Source organism: Choloepus didactylus, chromosome 14, assembly GCF_015220235.1.
Source record: "Choloepus didactylus isolate mChoDid1 chromosome 14, mChoDid1.pri, whole genome shotgun sequence".
Classification (NCBI taxonomy): Eukaryota; Metazoa; Chordata; class Mammalia; order Pilosa; family Megalonychidae; genus Choloepus; species Choloepus didactylus.
The window spans coordinates 59,600,963-59,618,080 of NC_051320.1; the positions used below are offsets into that span (position 1 = coordinate 59,600,963).

The window sequence follows — 17,118 nt, forward strand, 5'->3', positions numbered from 1 at the left end:
AGCCCATGCTCTTTCTATTAAATTTTATTGAAAAATCACTCCAGAGTAATTTTATTTTACACCAATTCAGTAGCTTTTGAAATAGGCAGAGGCATGAATAAGTGAATAAACATAGATAAATAAGGTAATATATGAGGAAACTCATGTATGCTCAATAAATGCCTGTTTGATTAATTGAGAAAGATAATAATGTTGATCTTTTCTTTTGTGAAGCATAGAGGGTCAATACTAGGCCTTCAGTCTGCCTCTATTAAACCACCTTCCCTCTCTGAGTCCAGGTACCATTGGATTTATGATTTTTAAAGTAATAATTTAAACTACTATTATGGAACTTCATACCAATTCATAGCAGAAATCCAAGATCATATCAGAACATCTGTTCTTACTTTAAATTAGTTTACAGTGGAGTTAGGTCTAGGAAGCTCAAACCTAATTTTACACTATTTTGAAGATGACTGATCACTTGCATTGGTAAAGTAAGAGCAGTTGGGGAGACAACTTACTACTCTGCTTTCTCTATTTGCTTGATAATGTGGAAGTTGTAGTCTTGCTTCTTTTTTTTTTTTTTTTTTTTGAGGAGGAAAAAGAAGTTTATTTATGCAGGGGAGAGAGCAGGCGAAATTTTTCCCAAATCTGCTTCACCCTAGTGATTTTTCAATTGGTGGGTAACAGGTAATAGAGGTCTGGAGTACTTAAGTAGTTTTTGTTTTTTTTTTTAAATCTCAGTTATTTGCTGCTCCCTTTAGTTTTTTTTTTTTTTTTTTTTTTTTTTAAATCATCATTTTATTGAGATATATTCACATACCACGCAGTCATACAAAACAAATTGTACTTTCGATTGTTTACAGTACCATTACATAGTTGTACATTCATCACCTAAATCAATCCCTGACACCTTCATTAGCATACACACAAAAATAACAAGAATAATAATTAGAGTGAAAAAGATCTTGCTTCTTTTTTAACTGTAAGAATAAAATTACAGAATGATTAGGTATTAGAACATACCTGCTTGTATGCTGTAGTAGCTCCACTTTTTTTAAAATTTACATTAAGCAGAGATGGAAATTCTTATTTGTGTGTGTGTTCCTTAAATGATTGATCATTATTTAAGAAAAACATAAGACTTGCTAGGTTGGCTCAATCTATCTCCTTTGAGCCGAAAACAGTGTCTTTAACAATGATATCCAGGATGGTTTGTTGGAGGTCAGAGTTATCTTTTATAACACCAATTTCTAAATGTAAGAGATGTACCCCCTTCATCCTGACATCTCTTGTAAGGCATCAGTAAGTAACCTTTTAAAAACCTAATTTTTAAATGTTACATCATATTTTGAGGGAGAAGTACCTGTATTTCTGTGGTGAGAAACATATTCTCATATGAAATTTTAAGTCTGTCTGTAAATGGGAAGAATCCTGCTAAAAATTATCATGTGGTCCTCAAGCAGTTGCATAGGGATGTGACAGGGTAGTTGTTGTCTATGATTTATTACTTTTAAACCTGTGCTAAAAGGTAATGCTCCTTATGTTTATTCTCAATTTGTCTCTTTAAACTTAAATCGAAGTCCATTTTCCTGTTTTCTATGTCCATTCTTTTCAGTTAGTTAGACGTTAGTTCTGTCACCTTTCAGCCTCATTTTTCAAACTGAATTTTAAAAATCTGACATCCAACTTTCGCCCCATTCCCTCACAGACATTAATTGATCTTGCCTAGACCTTTTATAACGACATACAATGTCTTTCATGGGACAGAATGACTAAAAGAATGTAAAATGGTGGTTTAAGTATAGGAAAAAAAGGCTACTATAATTCTTTTGCTTTGTTTACAGTGTCTTTATGGTGCCCTGCCCTCTGTTGGTGATTCTGGCTATTATAGAACTGAGCTTTTTCTTATTAAAAGGGTCCTAAGATGGGGAAAGATTTAAATTAATATATAACCAGTATTCCAGTTGAGTGATTTTTCTGGATTTTGTATTTTATGCTTTCTTCTTCTTTTTAACTTTTTATTTTTAAATAATTTAAGACTCATAAGAAATTGAAAATATAGTACAAAGAGTTCCCTTCACCCAGTTTTCCCTAATGAGAACATCCTTTTTTTTTTTTTTTTTTTTTTTTCGCCTGTTTAAATCTGCTCTGAAGCCCTGTCAGTAAAATTTTCATTTCAGTTTTTTCAACTCCAGAATTTCTGTTTGATTCTTTTTTACAAGTTCTCCCTCTTTACTTGTGTTCTCTATTTGGTAAGGCATCATTCTCATATTTTCCTTTAGTTCTTTAGACATGGTTCCCTTTATTTCTTTAAAATATTTAAAATAGCTAATTTAAAGTCTTGTCTAATAAGTCCAAAGTCTGGGTTTCCTTAGGGACTGTGATGATTAAGTTCATATGCCAATTTGGCGAAGTTATGGTGTCCAGTTTTTTGGTCAAGTAAGCCCTGGGCTGATTGCTAGTGTGAGGAGATTTTGTGGACTGTTTCCCACAGCCCTGAGGCAGGGCAGTCTTAAGTCTCCTCTGCTGCTGCCTTTGTCCAGGGCAGGTTGGAACAATGGACGCCCTCACAGCCAGGTCCCCGGGGATCTGAAGTCACTAATCAAAAGCCATGATCAGTGATCAGCTGTGCCAACCCCTTGTCTTGGGGAAAAGGATGTTTATGTCCCTTTCTGTCACCAGTGAACTAGCCAGGGGCTGGACTCCATGGTAGTCTGCAGCAAGAGGGAGTAATGGGCACTGATAACCACTGTGCAGAGAGCAATTTATTGGTCTTTACCATAATTCAGCCTCTTCTTCCTGCTCTTCTCTGGTTAGTGGGCAGTGTTCTACTGGCCTCTGGAATTTCAGAATAGTTGTTTCAGACAGTTCCTGCTTGTGTAATAATTGTTCTAGTGGAAGGACTCAATCTTGGAGCTCCCTACTCTATAATCTTCACACAATCCCTCTGATGTTTCTCTTTTGTTGTGTTTTCTATTTACTACTTCCTTACTTTTACTTAATTCAGGTTTAATTTGTTCTTCTGTTTCAAGTTTCTTAAGGTGGGAGCTTAGATAACTAACTTTAGATCTTTTTTATTTCCAATAAAAGTTTTAAATCTATGAATGTCCCTTTAAGCACTGTTTAGTGGCACCCCATAATTTTTTTATGTTGTATATCCATTTTTATTGAATTCTAAATCATTTCTGTTTTTTGGTGATATTTTTTCTTCTCCCAAACAATTCAGAATTTTCTCTTTATATATTTATTGAGAGTATTTTGAAGCCCAGCATATGGTTGATCTTGGTAAATGTTTCATGTGTATCAGAAAAAATGTATATTGTGGTTTTTGGTTTTGGTTGGAGTATTATATAAATTCAACCAGATCACTTTAGTTAGTAGTGTGAATCAGCTCTTCCATAGTCTTAGTGATTTTCTGTCACTTGTTGTGTCAGTAAAGAAGTGGTGTTGAACAATATTATTATGTTTTGGTATTTCCCTTTTGTTTTTTTATTTTTTTTTAAAGTTCTTGCTCATGTTTTTAATGTTCTGTTATTGGGTGCATATTGATTTAGAATTGTGTTCTATTGATAGAAGGATCCATTTATCATTATGAAATATCCCTTTTTTATTCCTTAGAATATTCTTTGTTCTGAAGGATGCTTTGATATAGTCATTTCAGCTTTTCTAAAATTAGTCTTTGTATGGTGTATCTTTTTCTTCATCCCATCCATCTTGATATTTGATTTCTGTATGTTCCATTCCATATTCTGTCTCTTCTTTGTTCCATTTTTCCTTTTTGAAGGTTTTTTTGAAGTTCTTTTTTTTTTTTTTTACTTTTCTTTTTAGTGCTGCATATTTTTTGTTGTTCTTTTTGAAAGGTTCTTTTTCCACTAAAATTTATGATGGATTTTTTGAATTGTTATTTTTTAGTTTTTTTTTTTAGTATTTCAATTTATATTCATTATTGGTTATTAGATACACTTTTTTGCTTAAGATTTGCAACCTACATCTTAAAACTGTTCCAGAGTACCTTCAAATAGTACCATAATACTTCATGCATAATGTGAGAAACTTACAATATGCTTTCATTTATTCCTCTCTATCTTTTGTAGTCATTTATTTTACTTCTACATATAAAACATACAATGCATTATTATTATTTTTTTTACTTTAAAAAGTTAATTGCATTTAAGATAATTTACAAAAGAAATAAATGTGTTTTTTATGCACCCACATAATTTCTGGTGCCCTTTGTCCCTTTATGGAAACTCATCTTCTAAATATAATTTAACAGGGAAAACTTTTAATTTTATTTTACTGTAGGTGTGCTAGTGATGAATTATCTCAGGTTTTGTTTATATGAAAAAGTTTTTATTTCTTCATTTTTGCAGATTATTTTCACTGAATATAGAATTATAGCTTGATATTTTTCTAGCACTTGAAAGATATTGTTCCACTGTCTTCTGCCTTGCATTTTTCCTAACAGGAGGTCTGTAGTAATATTAATCACTGCATTAATTTTAATTAATTAATTTATATGAATCCTCTGCATCTATTTTTTCTGTAGCTGATATTAAGATTTTATTCTTTATCATTCATTTTTAGCAATTTGATTTTGATGTGCCTTATTCGTTTGTTCTGTGTTTTTCCTGCTAGGGTTTGTTGAGCTTCTTTAATTTGTGGGTTTATATATCTATATTTTTTTTTAAAAATCAAATTTGGAAAATTCCTTGCTGTTATTTCTTTATATATTTATTGTTCCTCCCCACTTTTCTGGGACTCCAGTTACACTCTTATTATACCACTCGATATTGTCCCTCAGGTTCTTAGGCTCTGTTCATTTTTTTAGTAGGAGCAAGTTCACAGAAATGTTGCTATATTATGTTACTTTCTTGGGGTAAAGTAGGAACAGATTGGAAGTAAAGCAGTTATCTTAGGTTAGGTTGTCTTTTTCTTACTCCCTTGTTATGGTCTCTTTGAAATGTTCTTTTATTGTATGTTTTTGTTTTTTTTTTTATTTTTTTTTTCATACAGTTGATTTAAAAAAGAAGGAAAAGTTAACAACAACCACCAAAAAAAAAACAAGGAAAAATATATGTAGTGCCCCCTTGAGGAGCCTGTGGAGAATGCAGGGGTATTGGCCTACCCCACCTCGATGGTTGCTAACATGACCACAGACATAGGGGACTGGTGGTTTGATGGGTTGAGCCCTCTACCATAGGTTTTACCCTTGGGAAGACAGTTGCTGCAAAGGAGAGGCTAGGCCTCCCTATAATTGTGCCTAAGAGCCTCCTCCCGAATGCCTCTTTGTTGCTCAGATGTGGCCCTCTCTCTCTAGCTAAGCCAACTTGGCAGGTGAAATCACTGTCCTCCCCCCTACGTGGGATCAGACACCCAGGGGAGTGAATCTCCCTGGCAACATGGAATATGACTCCCGGGGAGGAATGTAGACCCGGCATCGTGGGATGGAGAACATCTTCTTGACCAAAAGGGGGATGTGAAAGGAAATGAAATAAGCTTCAGTAGCAGAGAGAGTCCAAAAGGAGCCGAGAGGTCACTCTGGTGGACACTCTTACGCACAATTTAGACAACCCTTTTTAGGTTCTAAAGAATTGGGGTAGCTGGTGGTGGATACCTGAAACTATCAAACTACAACCCAGAACCCATGAATCTCGAAGACAATTGTATAAAAATGTAGCTTATGAGGGGTGACAATGGGATTGGGAAAACCATAAGGACCACACTCCACTTTGTCTAGTTTATGGATGGATGAGTAGAAAAATAGGGGAAGGAAACAAACAAACAAACAGACAAAGGTACCCAGTGTTCTTTTTCACTTCAATTGTTCTTTTTCACTTTAATTATTATTCTTATTATTTGTGTGTGTGTGCTAATGAAGGTGTTAGGGATTGATTTAGGTGATGAATGTACAACTATGTAATGGTACTGTGAACAATCGAATGTACGATTTGTTTTGTATGACTGCGTGGTATGTGAATATATCTCAATAAAATGAAGATTAAAAAAAATCAAATTTGGAAAATTCCTTGTTGTTATTTCTTTATATATTTATTGTTCCTTCCCACTTTTCTGGGACTCCAGTTACACTCTTATTATACCACTCGATATTGTCCCTCAGGTTCTTAGGCTCTGTTCATTTTTTTCCCTGGGTCTTTATTTTTTCCTCTGTGCTTCTATTTGGATAGTTTTTGTTTTGTATTTTCACATTCACACATCTTTTCTCTTGTGAGTCTAATATCCTAATATTCCCATCCAGTGAATTTTCCCATGCCATATTTTGTGTTTTTCATTTCTAGAAGTTTTGTTTGGTTCTTTCTTATATCATCTATATGTTTATGTTTCCTTTACATCCTTGAGCATATTTATAATTGCTTTCAAAAAGTTTTTGTACTAATTCCATTATTTCTGTCATTTCTTTCTCTGTTCATATGGACCAAATTTCCTCTTTGGCATAGGTTGCACATTTTATCCTTCATCACAGGCATACTTTTTTCTGTTGTATGCTGGACACTGAATTTTATGTTTTTGAGTGCTGCTTTTGGTTGTTTTCCATTAAATAGCATTGAACTTTTACTGAATCTTCTTAATCCTTTCAAAGCTTGTTTTTATGTTCTATTAGTGCAGATTTTTTTTTTAAGTGTTCAGCATTCTTTATTTGGTATTATACATAAATCACATCAAAATGCTTTTTGTTAATTAAAAGGCAACATTTCAGATTCAGGGAATTTTAATTAGATTTACACAGTTAAGACCAGAAAGATAAAGTGGACATAGCTAGTTTATTTTCAGCACCTGCCTTTAAACAGGCCGATGAATACCAACTGAAACCAAGTGAGTCTAGCTCTGTTCTATGAAACAGTGAAGGAATTTCCTTAGTATTTAAATATATTCATAAAATCAGTTATATAAATCTAAATCTAAAACCAATCATCTACAGGTTGTAAGCTGACATTCACCTTCTTTGTGAAAAGTTGAACATTACTAATTCAACCTAGGTTCAAGTCCAATTAAACCTTTAGAAGGGGGAAACAGGGACAGCATTTGCCAAACCAGAATTACTATCAAAATTTAAAAAGCTTGTTCATATTAATTTAACTGTAGCTAATCTTATTTAACTCAGGACTGTCCAACAAAAATGAGGCCATTCATGATCTGAATTCTAGTGTATGAGATCAATTTAAATATGGTACATGTAAAAAAGTCAAGACATTTGTTTTGTAATAAATAACACAGTGGGCAACTATTACTCATTAGCAGCTTTTTTGAGATAAACTATCAAGTCTTCCCTTTCTGCCCTCTTTTTAATGCCAGCAAAGATCATTTTTGTTCCAGGGATGTACTTCTTGGGATTCTCCAAATACTCCATCAGTGTCTTGTTGTCCCAAGTGATACCTTTGTTCTTGTTGGCATCTGTATAAGAGAATCCAGGGGCCTGACCTGTCTTCCGCCCAAACAGACCATGCAGATTTGGCCCAGTCTTGTGCTTGCCTCCCTTTTCCACGGTGTGGCACTGGGCACACTTCTGAACAAAAATATTCTTGCCCTTCTCAACATCACCCATTTTGAATTCGCTCTTTCGTCACGTATGACACGAAAGCCCCCCAGTGCAGATTTAATATAGGCTTTATTCTTGTGTTAGTTTAGCTCTATTGCTACAGCATGACTTTTAATGGGTTTCTACTGAGCATCCCTACTGCTCACTGACAATGCTCCACCCAGCCTAGTTGGAATTTGAACCTCTTTCAGCTCTCAGCTACGTGTGAGTTCTGAGAATTGTTCAGCATACACATCCCTTGTGCTGTGTCACACTATGTATATGTGGATTAATATTTAGGAACAGATTCAGTGGGACCCCTGTGCAGAGTTCTGGAGCTCATTCTCTGCAGAGGTCTCTCTTTTAACTATATTCTCTCTCTCCTCAACTTAGTGAATGAAATGTGCTCTACTTAGGATCCCATGCCCTGTGCATTTTTGCCTGGCAATTGCTCTGATGCAGAAAATCAGGGGAATTATAGGGTTCATATCGTTGGTTTCCTTCTTTCATTACTTACTGTTTTTGATGTCTGCTGTCCAATGTGTGAAAACAATTGTTTCATAACTTTTGTCCAATTTCTTGTTATTTATGGTAGGGAGGCAAGGTTGGTCCCAGTTAACTTCATCATGGGTGGTAGTGGTAGTGGAAGTTCTGTATGAACATTCTTGTACCATGTCTTTTTTTTTTTTTAAATTCAGTTTTATTGAGATATATTCACATACTATACAATCATCCATGGTGTACAATCAACTGTTCACAGTACCATCATATAGTTGTGCATTCATCATCTCTCTCTATTTTTGAACCTTTTCCTTACACCAGAAAGGATAAAAATAAGAGTAAACAATAAAAATAAAAAAGAACACCCAAATCATTCCCCCATCCCACCCTATTTTTCATTTAGTTTTTGTCCTCATTTTTCTACTCATCCATCCAGACACTGGATAAAAGGAGTGTGATCCACAAGGTTTTCACAATCACACTGTCACCCCTTTTGTACATGTCTTTTGATGGTAATATTTACAGAGTTTTCTTGGATGTAGGTCTAGGAATGTAATTCCAGGGTCATATGGTAGGTGTACTATCACACTGTTTTAATTGTTACAGCTTTATGGTGTGTTTTAATAGATCTTAGGGTAAGACTGTCTTTGGTATATTTCCTGTTCAGAATAATTTTGGATAATCTCTTTTAGGTAAAATTTACAATCAACTTGCCATGTTTCCTATCCATACTCTCAATTTCTTTTCCTTCCTAATTTTATAAGAATTGCATTAAAATATAGATTAACTTGAAGGAATTGAAATATTTCAAATGTTGAACCTTTCCTTCAGGAACCATTTCAATGCTGTGCCTTCCCATTTATGCTGATCTGGGACAGCAATAGACCATAATAATTAAAAGCACAAGATCTGGAATCAGATTGCCTGGATTTCAGGCCTGGTTCTTACTTGTTTGAGGACCTTGAATACATATTTAACATCCTAAAGTTTAGTTTTAGCATATGTAACAGAAGGATAATAAAAAGATCTACATCTTTGGAGTCTTGTATGTTTAAAATTAGAAAGCACATAAAATAGCACCTGGCACAAAATTAAGCACTTAACAACTATTATTATTATTATATTTTTCTTATTATGTATTTTATTAAATATTATAATTTATTTTCATATGTATCATACTTCTTTTTCTTTTTCTTATTGCTGTCTATTTTTTGTTGTTCAATGGGTTCTTTTTCCATTAAAATTTCTATTGGGGTTTGTATATAGCATATAAGAAAGCTACTTGCTTTTAAATTTGTATCTTTAAAATTAGTAAGCTTACTGAACTCTATTACTAGTTTGATTAGTTTTTTTGTTGATTTTCTGGGATGATCCAGTAGATAACCATCTAGAATTATGGTTATGATATGGACCTACAAAATTTCAAGGTCATAAACTTTTTGGAATGCAGGAACATAGAAGTTCATTGTCAGTATTAGTAGAGAGTATTCTAAAAAAATATATGGTATAATTATGTTTTTATATTATCAACTTTTAATTTAGTATCAACATGTATTTTAGTTATGGTCAAATACTTTGAGATTTGATTTATTCCAGAATGTAGGAAAAAAGAATAATAGCAATTTTATACTCTGGATTATATTTAAAGACAGGATAAATATTTATACTTCACTATATATAGTACATATTTTCTTTGGGAAAATGATACAAATATTTGTATATTTCATGTATATATATTTTAGAAATCCCAGAAATAATTCTTTTTTACAGTAATTAAAATTTTTAATTTTTTCAAGTAAGGATTTTGAAATTAGAAACTGATTTGTAGTATAAAAATCAGTACATTTTGTTGATAACTTTTGTCACTGATTAAAAGCAGCATGATTCCTTGCAGATTATCATCAGAACTTCTGTAACAAATACTTTTCTCTTCATGTATGTATTTATTTAAATATTTGTAGTTTTTAACATACATATATTTTAGGACCTGACGATAGTAATCTTTCTTTGTCATAATATTTTTGTCTATTTTTGATGTTTTGTTCAAAATATGTTTTATTCTCAAAGAAATGCAATATATCTTTTCCAGGTAGAATCCAGTGTCACTATAGTTTTGATTCTGTTTGCTTGTTTATAAGATTTTTCATTCTGACACAAAGTTTTTTAAAATCAGTTCACCATATGATTATATTTAATTACTGAATGATATGGCTTTAGCTCTGGGATAAAGCTACTATACTTTTAGAAATTTATGCAGAGGACACAGGATATTCTGTTATGGTCAAAATAGAAAAATATAATGTATACACGGTATAGGAGTATGTCCTTTCATTTATGGTCTATGTTTTTAAAAAAACACACTGGAAAAGAAAATCAATTTAATATACAGGAAATTTAATTTACAGTGCTAGTATAACTTTCTAATGAAAGTCTTACCTTTTGGTGACCAGTTTTGGTTATTAATTCTTAGTCTTCTTTTGAGAAACTAAAAGCTAATCAATTGTTCACTGAGTCATGGGTTTAAGTCTCAGGACCACTCCCAGTCAAACTGTGGGGTGTCAAATTTCAGAGAGCTTCGCTACCCTTGGTATATGATCTTTGTCTATCCTTGAAATAGCCAGACCTACGTCTTTCAGGTGTCCTGTGCTCTATACTGGCTGATCACCTCTTAATTTCTTGAATATCGTTTAAGTAAAATAATATACACTAATTGGTCTGCAGAAGTAATAATTTAATTTTAATAAAGGAATATAAAGAAAAGTTAGTAATACTAACCTGAGGGTGAATCACTAAGGATGACATATGAATTGGGTACCTAACTGTTGACATCCTATTCACCATGAATTGACTGCTTACTTTAAATCAGTTTCTAACCATAAGTTCATAGATTTTGATAATTTAAAAATTAATTTCATCTAATCTCATAAATAGAGAGCAGGATTGTTTTTCTGTACACAGTTTTGGGCACAGCTTTATTGAACTCTGTAGATCTGGAACTGAAGCATTGATTTCATTATAGTTTAAATGGATTTTCAGTTTTGTATAGTTATATGAATAATTTACTGTAATATTTTAAATTAACATTCATAGGTATTTTAAAAATTATTTTTAGATTGATTGGCTATATAACCCCCCAACTTTTTTCTACTTCTTTAAGCAAGAAATAAAGTCATTTGTAAGACATTTATAATACATTTATAAAGCTATGTTCTATTTAAAATACTGTATATCAGTTTCTACTAAGAAATAAAAAATAAAAAGGGAACCTGTTTTCAGTAAAATAAATGTGACTGTTTTTTATGGTACTTTAATAATTATTTTAAAAACTTCACTATCAATAAATACATGAAGAAAACTTGAGGATTAAATCATGACTTTAGAACAGCAGTAGAGTTTTAATATCAGTACTCTTTGTTAAGAACAAATGTCAAATTAATTGAAATGTGTAATTCCAATATATGGTGAAACATCAAGATTTTCTATGTAACAAACTTCATTTTTCATGTCCATTTGATATGACCACAAATCTGTAGATAGAAATTTCTTCGTAGTGCAGTGCACTCAGTCGTGCAAACTTATCTTTTTAGGGTCAAAGAAGAACACAAACCACAACTGACACAGTAAGTAAATGTATTAAGAGTGCAGTAGGCTTGACTTCTATACCTTTGCCACATTCTGCTTTCTGCACCTTTGATGGTATTAGCTTACACTAATACTGGATAGGCTGCAGCTAGTGTGTCTTCTGCTTTCTGACTCTCTGGCTTGTAAGAGAGCTGCCTGCAGCTTCTTACTTCATCCATGTAGTGACTGGATGTAGTTTTTTGCTGTCTGCTTGTGGACTGGTTAAGTGTCAAACTTAATTTCCCTATATTCTGACTGCCTGGATAATAATTGGAGCTCACATTTCCATTGGCTGTAGCTTTTGTGCCTGTGTATTTTTATTATGGATAAGAAAACATTTGACCTACATTGTTTTTCATTTGGTTATTCAGTCACATTATTTGCTTATTTAAACAGGTGGTTTCCCTTTAGTGGGATCACTGAACTGGTAAATAACGTTCTTCAGCCCCAGCAAAAACAACAAAATGAAAAGGAGCCCCAGACGTAAGTAAGCTGATCTATATAGACTAAATATTATCTCTGATAGTATAACATACTGAATAGTATGTATTAAAATACTGCCCTTGGAATAGTATGCCCTTCACAAAGGAAAATTGTTAGGTTATGAGTTTGGTACTTTTACCTTTAATTATTCCATGGAAATCTAAAAAGGAAGCAAGGGTAATTTATGGGGAAATAAAAAAGAAGAGTTAATGCTCAAGTTTCAGTATAATTAATATAAACCATATTTACCTAGTAAAATATATTTTGTCCAAAAATTCTAGGTGTTTCAGAGTATGTTTCTTTGAACATTAATTCCAGGGAATATTAAGAGGCAGTAACCCCCCAAATTGAATCTTTGGTCAAATAGTTTTGGAAAGGTTTAATTAAAAAGGGGTAAGCACTTTTCTTTATTGTAATACTTCTGAAAGCCTTAATAGGCTTTAATGGTATTAGAACATAAACTGTTTACTAAACTTTTTTGACCAATGAATCTTGTTTTCATTGAACATTTCACTAGGCTATGAAACATAATTTGAGAAATGCAGCAATTTATTCATCAGTTGACTTGAAATATTAAAAAAGTATTGATTCCATTTATTTTAGTTTTTAGCAGATTGAAACAGTTTTTAAAAAGCTAGTTGTTCACATTTGTATCTTAACTTTGTGCAAGCTGTTTTATTTATGTTACTGAGGTGGAAGTCACTGAGAATGTGAGAAATACTGTATATATTTGAATTCCAGTCTCCCTATGATAACTGCCACTATACTGAGAAATGATCTCACCACTCAGCCTCTGTGCTTTATTTAATTAGTAATTATGTCTGTGAAGAAGACAATGTGCTTGTAGGGAAGGACATATTGAGAAGTGACATGAACTCTAGGAAAGAATGAGAGTGACTACTAGGAACTCTAAGATGAAATACTCAGAAAAACAGTCTCGTTTTGCCTTTAATGAAAACTAAAAGATAAATGTATTTTTGTTTTGTTACTATTCATGAAGGTAATCCCCTCATCCATTTTATGTTATCTTTTATGCATTTTATTTTATATTTTGTCATTGTTTCAATTTCAACTGAAGTAAAATTATGTTGTCATATACTCTTCCTATTATTTGATATGCATTTGTAAAATTGGGTCTGTTTCTGTATTTAAGGTAGTTGAAGTCAGGATCTGGGTTTGTTTTACCTTCTTTTCATCCTGGGAATATAGCACTGTACATATAGGAACACAAGAAACATATCTTCACAACTGGTTACATGTTTTATCCTTTTTAGATATTAAAGACCTGTGACATAAAGAATAAAGTTAGATTTAATAATCTCTTGTCTAATCAGCAAGCTTTGTGTTAAAATGGCACATAATGTCATTATTTTGATTTTTCTTAAAGCACCAAAACATAAAATAGAATAAAAGAATGAAATCAATAGCAAAACATAATTAAGTGTAATATTGCCTCAATTTTAAGTGACTTCAGCTATGAATCTTGTGTCTGAGTTTTAGAAAAAAATCAAGATTGCATCATATCATGTGGCAGATTACAGAGGTCATTAAATAAGACATTTTGTGAGCAACGTTAGAAAGTCATCTTAAACATTTATAATCAAGTGACATTTGATTGGCATAAAATGCTGAAGATTTCTGGTATATCATTTTCTAGGAGTGATCCTTTTATCAGTTTGAACCACAGACCAAGTTTACCTGTGAATCCCATCTTTTGATTTATCTTCTCTGTCTTCAGACTTCTAAGAGTTTCCTTCTTCCTGGGTCATCTCGTTTGCTTCTCTCATTGACTGCCATTTGAGGTGAATAACTTCCTATCTGCCTGCTTTCTTTCCATTCATCCATAAAATTATTTCTGACAACTGAATTCCAGGTATTTATTTTAAGTAATAAATATTTAAAAAGTAAGACTTGCATTTTTTATTTTCTGTACAACCATTTTAATATTAGACCAGGTAAATATTCTATCAGATAGCCAGTATTAAAACTCTAACATGTTTCTTGAACAGTAATTACATTTTAGTAAATTTTTTCCCCTCCCATTTTGTGGTTATCTCAAGATATAATAATGTGTGTTTCTTGAGGTCTGTATTTTTGTTTTTTTTTATATTTTTATTTTTTTTATTAGAGAAGTTGTGGGTTTACAGAACAATTATGAATAAAATACAGGATTCCCATACCCCACCCACCACCAACACTTTGTATTGGTGTGGAACATTTGTCACAATTGATGATACCACCTTTTTGTAATTGTACTATTATTTTTAACAGTTGTTACCTTTGTTACAATTGATGAAAGATTATTAAAATTGTAGTATTAACTATTGTCCATAGTTGACATTAGCTGTATTTTCCCCCATATACCACCCTATTATTAACACCGTATATTACTGTCATACATTTGTTATAATTCATGAAAGAACATTCTAAGACTTGTACTATTAACAATAAATAGTCCATCATCTACAATAAGGTTCACTGTGTTATACAGTCCTATGTTTTATCATTTAATTTTTATTTTGGTAACATATATGACCCAAAGTTTCCCCTTTAACCATATTCACCTATATAATTCAGTGCTCTTAATTTCATTCACAATAATGTGCTACCATCACCAACATCCATTTCTAACCCTTTACAACCAGCCAAAATAGAAATTCTGTTCAAATTAAGCAACAACTTCCCATTCTCTTACACCAGTCTATCCACTGGTAACCTATATTCTAGATTCTAGCTCTATGAGTTTGCTTATCCTCATTAGTTTGTGTCAGTGAGGTAATACAATATTTGTCCTTTTGTGTCTGGCTTTTTTCATGCAGCGTAACATCCTCAAGGTTCCTTCATGCTGTCACGTGCTTCAGGACTTCATTCCTTTTTATGGCTGAGTAGTATTCCAACATTCCATTCATACCCATTATCAGGAAATAAGCGTTTTTCTTGTTCAACTGTATTCTGACTTAATAGAATTTAAAGTGTAGAGTTATATGTTAAGGATACAGTGTTATTGGGTTTTGTATTTACCCGTTTTGTTACCCTTACTGATAACCTTCATTTCTTCACACTATTCCAAGTCACTCTCTCCTGTCTTTTCCTTTCAACTTGCAGAACTCTCTTTAGTAATTCTTGTAAGGCAGGTCTTTTGTTGATGAACTCTCTCAGTTTCTGTTTATCTGTGAATATTTTAAACTCTCCCTCATTTCTGAAGGACAGTTTTGCTGGATTAAGAATTTTTGGCTGGCAGCTTTTCCCTTTCAGTACCTTAATATATCATACCCCTGCCTTCTTGCCTGCATGGTTTTTGATGAGAAATTGGAACTTAGTCTTATTGAGGATCCCTTGTATGAGATGAATTGCTTTTCTCTTGCTGCTTTCAGAATTCTCTCTTTATCTTTGGCATTTGATATTCTGCTTAGTATGTGTCTTGGAGTAGGTCTATTAGAATTTATTCTGTTTGGAGTACATTGCACTTCTTGGACATGTATACTTATGTCTTTTGTAAGAGGGGAAATTTTCGGCCATTATTTCTTTAAATATTCTTTCTGCCCCCTTTCTTTCCCTTTTTTTCTCCTTCTGGGACACATATGCTTATGTTTGTGCACTTTGTGCTGTCACTCAACTCCCTGAGACTCTGCTCAATTTTTTCTATTCTTTTCTCTATCTGTTCTTCTGACTGTATGATTTCAATTGTCCCATCTTCTAGTTTGCTGTTTCTTCTGCCTTTTAATATCTGCAGTTATATAACTTTAGTGTGTTTTGAATCTTTTCTATTGTGCCTTTCATTCCCATAAGTTCTGTTAAGTTTTGGTTTATACTTTAAAGTTTTTCTTTATTCTTATACACTGCGTTCTTAATATCCTTTATCTCTTTATGTATATATTCCATCATCTCCTTGAATTGATTTAGGAGATTTGTTTGAACTTCTTTAGCTAGTTGTTTCAAACTCTGTGTCTCCACTGAAGTTTTCATGTTTCCTTGATCGAGCCATATCTTCCTGTTTCTTAGTATGACATGTAATTTGTTTTCTTCTGTGTCTAGGCATCTGATTATCTTTATGAGTTAATGCTAAAGGTCAGTTCCTCCCTCTTATCTAGCATTTTATTGCTGACTGACTTTGTGTTGGGCTCTTCTTTGATGCCTGTGTTTAACTGATCAGATTTTCTCAGCTCTTCTTCATCTAATCTTACCCTGGATATGGGCTACAATTTTTAGGGCTGCACTTTTGTGTAATTGTTTCATCTCCAGGAGAAATCTTCCTTTCCTCTGTTCCTTCCCCAGGAATCTTAATCTGTTCTCTTTGTTTTTGTGTAGAATTTTCTCCCCAGTTCCTGTGATTTGTTTAAATTCTCTCCCTCGCTCAATGCTCCATTTTCCGTATACTTTTCAATTCTGGGACCCTCCTGTCTTAATAGCAGTTCAGCTTAACACTCCTACCTTTTTTTTACCCCCCCTCAGGCTTTCCTGCCTCTGGTTTCTTCACTATTAGGGTATCCTGCCCTGGAGAGCTAGATGGGGCAATCCAGAAAGGTAGGTCACTCTAGAAAAGTCCATTTTGCATTTAGGTGGTCCAGCCAACAAATACTGGATTGAGTGAGGGCACAACACTTCTCACCAGTCTTTTACTGTGGTCTCCTCCTTCCCACCCAAGGGTTCTTTTGTACACAGCACTCCTCAGTGACTTGTGTTCTGCCCTGGGTCTCCGTGGACTTGGGTCTCTGGTCTGGCTGTGAGAACCTCCATAGTCCGTGTCCCCGGTGGAGGGTGGAGGTGGAGGGATCCCAGCAGAGTGAGGGGAAGGGAAGAGGGCTGGCAGTCCTAGAGAAAGTTTCCTACCTAATATTTTTATTCTTCTTCAGTCTCTCCCATCCTCCAGAGTTCTAAGCAAGTGGGATTTGTTCTTTTATTTGCTGAATCTCTGGGGAGGTTCTTTCCAGGGGATGTCTTAAATTGCCATGTTGATGATGTCCTCTAGTGTATTTTTAATGTGAGTTGCT

At 33.3% G+C, this 17,118-nt stretch overlaps 2 protein-coding genes across 37 annotated transcripts in view; one reads left to right on the forward strand and one right to left on the reverse strand.

Moving 5' to 3' along the window:
• The window catches only part of RIMS2 (regulating synaptic membrane exocytosis 2), a 731,813-nt gene that overhangs the window by 124,574 nt on the left and 590,121 nt on the right, over window positions 1-17,118 (forward strand). For 20 of the 36 annotated variants that reach the window (XM_037802482.1, XM_037802459.1, XM_037802461.1 and 17 more), the window contains exons 2-3: window positions 11,611-11,643; window positions 12,041-12,127. The exons of the other annotated variants lie outside the window; for them this stretch is intronic. In XM_037802482.1, coding sequence (XP_037658410.1) covers window positions 11,611-11,643; window positions 12,041-12,127 — 120 coding nt within the window. The remainder of the gene's footprint in view (window positions 1-11,610; window positions 11,644-12,040; window positions 12,128-17,118) is intronic. 36 annotated transcript variants of the gene reach the window in all.
• Window positions 7,232-7,549, reverse strand: LOC119508736 (cytochrome c-like). The gene has a single exon (XM_037802504.1). It carries the CDS (start codon window positions 7,547-7,549, stop codon window positions 7,232-7,234), a length of 318 nt encoding a protein of 105 aa, XP_037658432.1.